We start from the raw sequence: 9,911 nt of genomic DNA, 5'->3' as shown, positions 1-9,911 counted from the left end.
AAATTAATTTTGCTTTACGATGAGAAAAAGATATTCTGGTCTTCTAAATTTTGAAAAAGAATATTCTGAGTTTAATAGAAAAAATAACATAAAGAAGATTTTGGCTCCAAGATAATTCCCAGCTACCGACCTCAAAAGTTCAACTGGTCAAATGGTCGGCCCAGCATATCGTGGGCTGAGCGCGAAACTATTGTAACTGTATATAAATAAAGAACAAGATACAATAGTTTCGCGCTCAGCCCTCGACATGTTCCTAGTGTATCCCGTTTCTCCTAGGCAAAAACAACAACAAACAAACGAACATGCTTCTCGCGTTCATTTTATATTAAAACGCGTTTTGGTTATAATAATAATTGTTTCCCCATGTCCGAGACCCCTGATCAAAGTTATATTTCAATATTTCACCTAAAACATTACTTTTTAAATTCAATTTAGTAGTCTATTTTTTTTTAATTAAACTCGTCAAATCTATTTTTGTTGCCCGGTAAAATTTGTTTAAATGTAGAAAAATTCGTTTGAACTAGCAAACAAGGTTTGCAAAACTGAATCATTGTAATTCATTCTCCATATATTTTCTCATATTTCACCAGGGCGGTATCACACCAGGATATAATTTGATTTTACATCATATCAGACATCCGGATGCACCCTCGCTGTACAGCTTGAAAAGAGGCAAAAAAATATAAAGCGGTTTTATTCTGCACCCTCGTCAAATTACAACGTTTTATTATCACTCCCATTTTATATTCAAAACCGGTAAAGTAGATAAGGCTGTAGTAAAGAGAGTATTCGTAATTACATGGTTAGTCAATAGTTCAGCAAAGCTACACCCGAAGTTCTAGATTAGAAATTGAGGAAATAAAATTTAAGATTTATTTTCCGGTATGTCTGTTGAAAAGAAGGGCGTGTGGGGGTGGGGGTGGAGTGGGAGGAGGGAGAGGAATGGAGGTTGTGTGGCGGTAATGGCGGAATCCTAATTAAGGCACAAGAAACTATAAAAGTGATTGCGTGTTTGGTGGTGGTAGTGATGGTGTGTGTATGTGTGAGTGTGGTGGGGGGGTGGGGGGGGGGGTGGAGGGAATATTTATGGTTTGTGTGTTGTGGGGGAAGTGAGTAATATGAATTGTTGCACTAATCACAATCCATGTATATTCTATAAAAACGTTTGAACAAGCTTTGTGACCTTGACACTTGTACAACGGACGGACTAAGTTCAGTTCGTCTTACTGCAACCTACATATATGCAAATTTTTGATTATGTTATGACCTTGACCTTTGACACATTGATCTGATTCATGCGCTCTGCACATCATCTACCTACCAAAATACCAAAATGCTAAGATAAAATTCAATAATTTAAACTTGTATTAATTTATGCCGTGGACACGAAAAATGACGGACAAATTTGACGTTTCAGCTTTGATTTTGACCTTGACCTTTTACCTACCTACTCGTTTTATACGCTGTGCACATTGTCTTGTCGCTACCTACCTATATTCCAAGATTAAAGTCAATACCTTGAATATTTATTAAGTTATGCTTCGGACACGAAATATGAGGGATAAATTTGACCTTTCTGACATTGGCATTCAACTTTCCGATCTGCACACAATCTCATCGCTATCTACCTAAATACGCAAGTTTAAAGGCAATATTTTGAAAGTTTTTTTTAGCTATGTTCCAGATACGAAATATGATGGAAAACGGACGGTCAAGCACACAACATGCCATCACATAGTACGTCCGTTTTCCAAAACGGGCTTTTAGAAGGTACTGTTGTCAATATTGCACACAGATTTTCATGGTTGAAGAGATGTAATAAAAAGCAATGTATCTAATCATACCTTTTGCAAGGTAAATTAGTAATCAAGTCTTTGACTAATATAGGAGAAAACAATTATCGAAAACAGGATTTTACAAGAATTGATGCTTCATGTTCATAACCAAAATGTGGCTGCCACTTTATGTACAAAGTCATTATAACCATTTAAGGCTCTGTCTGCTATCGAAAGCAATATGTCTACTGAACTGAAGTTATAAATATGTGCTTCGTATCATTCCTGTGCTTGATAACATGTACCATTTAGGGAAACTTCCTTATCGTACCTCCTGTACAGGAAACTGGATACTAAATATGGTAATTTGATTTGGGAAGCAATATCACCATTTTTTTTGTTTCTTTCAGAGGGCACGCTTTGTAGACAAGATAACACGGTGTTTTGAAATTAACAGAGCATTTACTAGTAACATACTAGTAATTAGAGAATTTTTTGACAAGTCAGCACCACACTTTAACATGATAACATGTTTAGTTAACGTAAGACACTATTTGGACAAGTTAATATCATACTGTGACATAACAATATTACGTAATTTTAATAATAAAACACTGTTTTGACAAGATAACACCACACTTTGACAAGATAACATAGCTTTTTAACATGATAATAGCAAGCACGGTAGACAAGATCGCACGGTACTTTGACATGATAACATAGCTTTTTAACATAATAAGACACTGTTTTGACAACAAACACTACAATTTGACACGTTGACATGCCTAGTTAACATAGTACTAAGGCACTAACTGGATAAGTAAACATCACACTGACATGAAAAAATATTTTTTTAACTTAATAAGACGCTGTTTCGACAAGTTAGCACCACATTTTGACAAGATAACATGGTTATTATTATTATTATACCAGATTTATATAGCGCCCTTTTCATGATCAATTTCACGTTCAAAAGCGCTTTACATAGTTCAAATGCAGCCACACAGGGCGCATAATCCATCCCCTACTAGTACAGACACAGAGCGATCTGACCAGAGGGACAGAGTGAGACAAAGCCCCCACGACAGATAGATCAGAACTCAGATACAGGCTTGTCCGGCTAACTTAGCCTAGCTCGTTGCGAATAGACAGCCTGGTTCTTTAACGTGCCCAGTGTATAGCACTGATACACGCAAGGATTGCCTGGGTTCCTGACCAGTACACCTCTAGTTGGGTGGGAAACACTGAAAAGCGTTTCGGAAAAATTCCCGAGTAGCTGCCGGGGATCGAACCCCCGGCCTCAGGATTGGAAGGCCAGTGTGCAAACCACTGAGCTATCCGTCCACCTGGTTAGTTGATATAATAAGACACTGTTCCGATAAATTAACACCACACTTTGACAGACACGATAACATATTTTTTAACATAATTACAGTGATAACATGAAATGTCCCAACATAAAACAGCTGTGGCGTTCTATAATCCAATGCGTCCCAACAGCAACCGGGCTACATTTTTCCAGTCTGGCCTTCCAAATTTGTTTCTTTGTTTTTGTCCATAAAGACTAAGCTAATCAGATTTTAAGAAATATATCCTTTATATGCAACGCTTCAAAAACATTCAAGGAAGGTCATTTACTTTAGGTAGACTGGATTGATCATTATCTTGCCGACCTGTTGATTTGACATCGGGTTGCAGGTAAAACTGCAAATTGCAATTGACGTTCTCAAATTTTACTTCTTTCTTCGAAATTTGTATATAAGCTTCGACGAACGCCGGGACTCTCACAAACGGTTGCAAATAGACACGGAAAGGACATTTATAATTGTAACTCTGTTGAGGAGAAATGGAACGTTTTCCTAGCTTTGCGATAGCGTTACTGGCGTATCTTGTTGTTGAAATTACTGGTGGGTGGTTTTGAGTTTTACAAAATTCGAAAAATTAGAAACAAACTGTTCATTTTTTAATTATTAAAATAGTTTCCATATATATTCATAATTCAGAAAAAAATAATAGTAACTACAACTTCTAGTTTGTTAAAAAAAATAAAAAAAAAAATAATGATAATACACTAAATGTTCTTAAATGTTTGCATTTTTATTTTACTTGTGGACTGAAAAGAAATCAGATTGACAATTGAACATTAATGAAATCATTAAATAGCATTCCGTTAGCATATGAAACGGTCTCCATGATCTACATCTTAAGCATTGTTTGATGATTCTGTGCCATTCATTTCTTTAAAACAATATCGTATGTTATACAAAGTCATGCTTGATACATACGTTTAGTAAAATATCTGAAAAGAAGCTTTTTTTTTTCAATGCAACAATATAATATTTCCCAGGTAAAGAGATCTTAACTCTATATGCAGGTGTTAAGTACTTTAAGTTGTCTAATATGGAAAAGAATTCATTAAAAATTATAGTTTCTAATTACAAAACCTATGTTCACTGACTACATGTATTGTTATCTATCCATTATTTGTTTTTTATTTCTTTTGAAAATATTAAAAAAATTCTAGATAGCTAAAATGTTCATCAGTAAGTCAAAGTCTTTGTTAAATCGTCATTTTTTGTACCAATATTGATTATTGTATTCCCGACAGGAGATCCCATCGTCTTAAGGTAAACAGACACAAAATAAGAAATGGCGCGAAAAAAAAAAGAATGTTAGACGCATGATTGCGGATTCAATTAGTTCTCAGTTCTTTTTTGCTGTCTACAGCTAATTTCCTTATTTTCACTAGAAAAGAAAAACAACAACAACAACAACAACAACAAACCAAAAACAGCAGGACATATCTATGCTTGACATGCCCCTCCCCCATCCCCCAAGAAAACAAACAAACAAACCAAAAAAAAAAAAAAAAAAAAAAAAAAAAAAAAAAAAAAAAGAAAAAGAAAAAAACAAAGAGAAAAATACAGGAATAAAACATAAGCACACCTAACAATTCGCGACATACTTTAATGCCAGGTATACATATTGTTCATTTTTTTCACCAAATGTAGGATACACATTAAATATGTCGTTATAATTATGTCAATCTTTTTAAACAGGTAATTGTACTGTTACCTACAGAGAACCAGATATAAGGCCGTGTCCTGAAGATACAAATGATAATGGTGGGGACTGCTGGCGAGGATCGTACGGAAGAGGAGTAGGCCGGGTTCCAGACAGAGCGCCTTGTCCATCGGGACTAAGGGACGACGGCACAAGTTGCTGGAGTGATGCACATATCTATGGCAAAGGTTGTTGTTGTACTCTTTGGGGATGCTGTGACAATTGCAAAGCCGGATACCATGACGACGGCTGCACCTGTCGGAAAGCTGATGTCGGTATCAAACTGACATTGTTCCAAAGGTATCGTTGTAAGAGTGGTGAGGAAATGAACGGCCATTTGTGCTACCCTAAATGCAAAGCGGGATATTACGCATCCGGATGTTGCATCTGCGTTCCTCATGGGAAGCAAGGCATTGAAATACAGGCCAAAGATAGAAAATATTGCAAAGACGGATCACCACTGGTCAATGGACAATGTAAAGTTGAAGAATGCTCATATAAATAAATACAAGCGAAAGGAATGCATTATGCAATATGATCAGTAAAAAAGTAAAAACAATTTGAATTTTATATGGTAATCATCAATATTTCTGTTCTATTTACAATGAAGGACAGCTTGAAAACTTGTAAGCACTGAATGTTAATAAATATGCTCATTTTTAATTTTCATCATGCAATTTTATCTATAATCAAAGAGGGTCCATCTGTGATAAATACATGTACCATAGAACCAACTGGTTGTTGATTATTTACATATGTTTTGCTTTATATCTGATTTGTTTTCCTCTTTTTCATGTAGCTCTAAATGTAGATCTAAGCTATGAGCTGTATATATAAATATTAAAAGTTACTCCTAGACAAGTATATAATTAATAAAAAGAAAAAAAAAAAAAAACAGCATCCAATGGGTTTCCTCTTTATATATTTTTGTCTACGTATCGGTTTCATATCATAATCACCGGGGCAGACATACAATTTTTTTATATGTCTGCCCTGATGATTATGATATGAAACCGGTAGGTAGACAAATATATATATATATATAATCCGTGTTGTAGACCAACAGTACCTTACATATCCAAAATGTCTTTAGGTTAGCAATGTGGCTGATGTACGGATTATATATATCCGTGCGTGTGTACGTGTTACCTAAGATAGAGATTTTGTCAACTTGTTTATATATATATATATATATCTCTCTCTCTCTCTCTCTCTCTCTCTCTCTCTCCGTATAATTGGTGAAATGATACGGATAATGTAGTAGGGAATTAATATTGAAGGAAAATAGCGTGTTTGTGTGGCATATATTAATAGCGTAACATTACAACTTAAATATATGTTTTCTTTTGAAGGTATCAGTGTCGCGGAATGTTTACAGTTGTGAAATTGATGTCACCTGTTTTTTACTTTTATTATACTTATCATAACAGTTAACCAATATTCAAATTTATTATTTGCGGGCTTCCCTTAAAACTAGTTTTAGCCTTTCTTGTATAGAATCTGAACGGTATGGGAAAAAGGCATTTGCGAAGTTTCCATCAGTGGGTGTGATTTCACCAATAAAATATTATGATATTACACCGTTTGTTAAAAAAAAGAAAGAAAAGAAAAGAAAAGACTTTATGGTGGGGGGGGGGGGGGGGTGAGTGTGCTGACCTTAGTTCTTTTGTTCAGTATCTATTTTCTATTGTATCTTGTAGTCACTAGCTGTTCTAAGCATTCTATATACTTAAAATATAGATAAAAATCTGTTTCAATTAATCAGAGAATATATATCAAATAAATGTTAGAAAAGTTTCTTTTGTTCACTATTCATATCCATGCACGTGTTAGATGTTAGAATTCCCTATCATTGTTTAACTAAAGACTGCTTTTGAAAAAAGCAACACATGCTTCTTTTAACCCTTAGCCTGCTTGCGGCAAGTGATTTTGCCTTTGCGACCAGTGCAGACCATGATCTTCCTGCACGGCTGATCATCGTCTGCACAGGTCGCTATTCAGTCAATACACGCTAAATGATACAACTTCGCTAAATGATACAACTGACGTTAAATGATACAAAACTGACGCTAAATGATACAACCAACGCGCTAAATGATACAAAACCGAGGCTCGCTAAAAGATACAAAACTAACGCTAAATGATACAACATTATAGGCTCGCTAAAAGATACAAACCGTTGACGCTAAAAGATACGACGGTTCCGTCTGTACCGCCTGACTGCACTGTAACGCCGCATAACAGCATCGCCGCATAAACGTGTTTTTTTCGTTTATGCGGTGATTTTCAACGCATAAACAGGACTTTCTTATGTGGAAAAAAGGCACACTTTTGCCGCATAAAAAACCAATTAAAGACGATTTCGGGAGTTTCGTGTTTTTTTTTCATATAGACAAAGAAGGAAAATTGCAAACTGTTCCATAGACTTTTTTTTAAACTTGGTATGATTATAGAAAATCACATCAGGAAGAAATTTATGAGAAAAAAATCGGGGGTCACCGTCCTACTTTTTGAGTTATCTGCCCTTGAATCTGAGATTTTTGCTTTTTTATGTCATTTTCAAGGGTAGATAACTCAAAATCAAGCCTACTGATACTTCATAAAATTTCAAATTCTTGTTTGTTATCTCAATTTCAGACATTCTGCAAAGTTTTAAATAATTCTTTCAAATAGAATTATTGCTATACTTCAATGAGTAAGCATATTGCTTTTTCCTTGAAAAAAGGGAGATAATTTGAAAAAAAAAATCTATTTGTTCGCGTAAGAGACTATTGAAAGATATCTGTCTGATGAAAGTTCTGTAAAGTTGGTACAATGACACGGAATAAAGTAAGAACCATTTATTTCAAATAACAATTGGTATGACTAGACGCAAATTTAAGTTATCTGCCCTTGAAAATGACCTAAAATAGTAAATATCTCAGATTCAAGGGCAGATTACTCAAAAAGTAGGACGGTGACCCCCGATTTTTTCTCATAAATTTCTTCCTGAGGTAATTTTCTATAATCATGCCAAGTTTAAGAAAATTCTATTGAACAGTTTGTAATTTTCCTTCTTTGTCTATATGAAAAAAACATGAAACTCCCGAAATCGTCTTTAAAACACATACTAGTACAATAGTGGTTGATAAAGTTTCATCAAGATCGGACTTAGTTTTTTGTGTCCACTTAACCAAGCTTTGAACTAGACTTTTCGAGACGTAAATTCTGACAAGGATTTAGTAAGATAGGTTTAAATGTGAACCAAACCAATTGATCTTTCTGCGAAAACGTTTGAAATGACGTTTGGCACAAATAAAGGCGGGAATATATGTTACGACAACGCACATCACCGTCATTTGGGACAATCAGAAAATTGAATCGTCGTATGACGTAACATATATTCTCGCCTTTTTGTCAGACTGACGGGCATGTACCCTTGACAATGCACACTTTCAACGTCATTTCAAACGTTTCTAGAAAAGTCAATTGTTAACGACGGACAAACAAATCCAACAATCCTCACAGCTCCACATGTGCTCTTTGTGCTCAGATAAGCTAAGAATGATGTTTTGTCAAGAACCACTGGTAATTGTGCGATTGTGAAATTTATTCACGTCTAGGTCATCAGCGTATATCTCTGGTTACCAGGGCAACGGAAGGAAAACTTTTGAAGATTATATTGTTTCCAAAAATTTCAACACAACATTAGTTTTGGGCACTTGAACAAGAGGACTCAGATGACTGATATAGGGTCATCATGGACGTCTTTCTTTCATTGATTGTGTTTTATGCACTAGTCATTTGTAACCAAGAAAATGTAGATGTGAACACTCCAAGGGGAGTAATAATTTATTTTCAACTTTCAATTTTGGCTCAACTTTAAAATATTACCTTAAATTTGACCAATTTGCCTGCCTACTTTTCCATATTTTTTTCAAAATGACAGTAATATACTACGCCCTAATCTTAATCATCATCATAATCAACAACATCATCACAACCACGATCATCATCACCACAATCACAACCACCACCACCACCATCATCATCATCCCCACAACCATCATCATCATAATTATCATCATCATCATCATTCCCGTATTTTTTCAAAATGACAGTAATATGCTACGCCGTAATCTTAATCATCATCATAATCAACAACATCATCACAACCACCACCATCATCTCCACAGTCACAACCACCACCATCATCTCCACAATCACAGCCACCACCATCATCATCATCCCCACCATCATCATCATTACCAACGCCAGCATCATCATAATTATCATCATCATCATCATCATCAACGTCATCACCATCGTTTTTGTTGAAATATTAGAACTCTATTTTTTAGCTTTATAATAAATGGTTAAGTTAATCCTCTTTATGTGGCAAAAAGGCACAGTTGCGCCCCATATAAGCAATTTCTGCTTTATGCGTTGAGCGTCGCCGCATAAACGTTTATGCGTTGAAAATCACCGAATAAACGAAAAAAAAAACAACACGTTTATGCGTTGAAAATCACCGCATAAACGAAAAAAACACGTTTATGCGGCGATGCTGCTATGCGGCGTTACACTGCACTAAGGCGCCTCTAGAACAACCTTTAGATAAATGTTCAAGTATCTCTAAATGGTTCCGTTTTTACCGCTTGACTGCAGTAAGGCGCCTCTAGAACAACCCTAAGATAGATGTTCAAGTGTCTCCAAACGATTCCGTTTGTACCGCTTGACTGCACTAAGGCGCCTCTAGAATATCCTTTAGATAGAGGTTCAAGTATCTCCAAATGTTTCCGTTTTTACCGCTAGACTGCAGTAAGGCGCCTCTAGAACAACCCTATGATAGATGTTCAAGTATGGGAGCATCCATCGGTGTTCCCGATTACCTTGTCTAGTCGAGTTTTCTTGTCCCTCTGACAAAATAAATTAACTAGTTTGTTGTAAGATTGTCACAAAGGTTTATGTATTACCAGGTCACAGTTTTAAATAAATAGAATCTAAGTGTTTCGTTCTTATTCCTTCGTTAAACAGAGGCAAAATGTAAAGAATTAGTGCACGTGCCGATTGCTTTATAAAACCTTATATACC

At 35.5% G+C, this 9,911-nt stretch overlaps 1 protein-coding gene across 1 annotated transcript; it reads left to right on the top strand.

Moving 5' to 3' along the window:
* The first annotated feature begins 3,544 nt into the window (after nt 1–3,544).
* Nucleotides 3,545–5,349, top strand: LOC123550089 (uncharacterized). Its single transcript, XM_045338532.2, has 2 exons — nt 3,545–3,682; nt 4,835–5,349. The coding sequence occupies exons 1-2, from the start codon at nt 3,622–3,624 to the stop codon at nt 5,341–5,343; spliced, it is 570 nt and encodes a 189-aa protein (XP_045194467.2). The 5' UTR covers nt 3,545–3,621; the 3' UTR covers nt 5,344–5,349.
* The last annotated feature ends 4,562 nt before the right edge of the window (nt 5,350–9,911 follow it).

Source organism: Mercenaria mercenaria, chromosome 6, assembly GCF_021730395.1.
Source record: "Mercenaria mercenaria strain notata chromosome 6, MADL_Memer_1, whole genome shotgun sequence".
NCBI lineage: Eukaryota > Metazoa > Mollusca > Bivalvia > Venerida > Veneridae > Mercenaria > Mercenaria mercenaria.
This window is presented reverse-complemented; position numbering and strand designations above follow the sequence as displayed.

Bases quoted from the DNA above. Each gene is read 5' to 3' on its own strand.
- LOC123550089 (XM_045338532.2), top strand. From the start codon at position 3,622: ATGGAACGTTTTCCTAGCTTTGCGATAGCGTTACTGGCGTATCTTGTT. The intron at 3,683-4,834 runs GTGGGTGGTTTT...CTTTTTAAACAG, and splicing joins TCTTGTTGTTGAAATTACTG to GTAATTGTACTGTTACCTAC.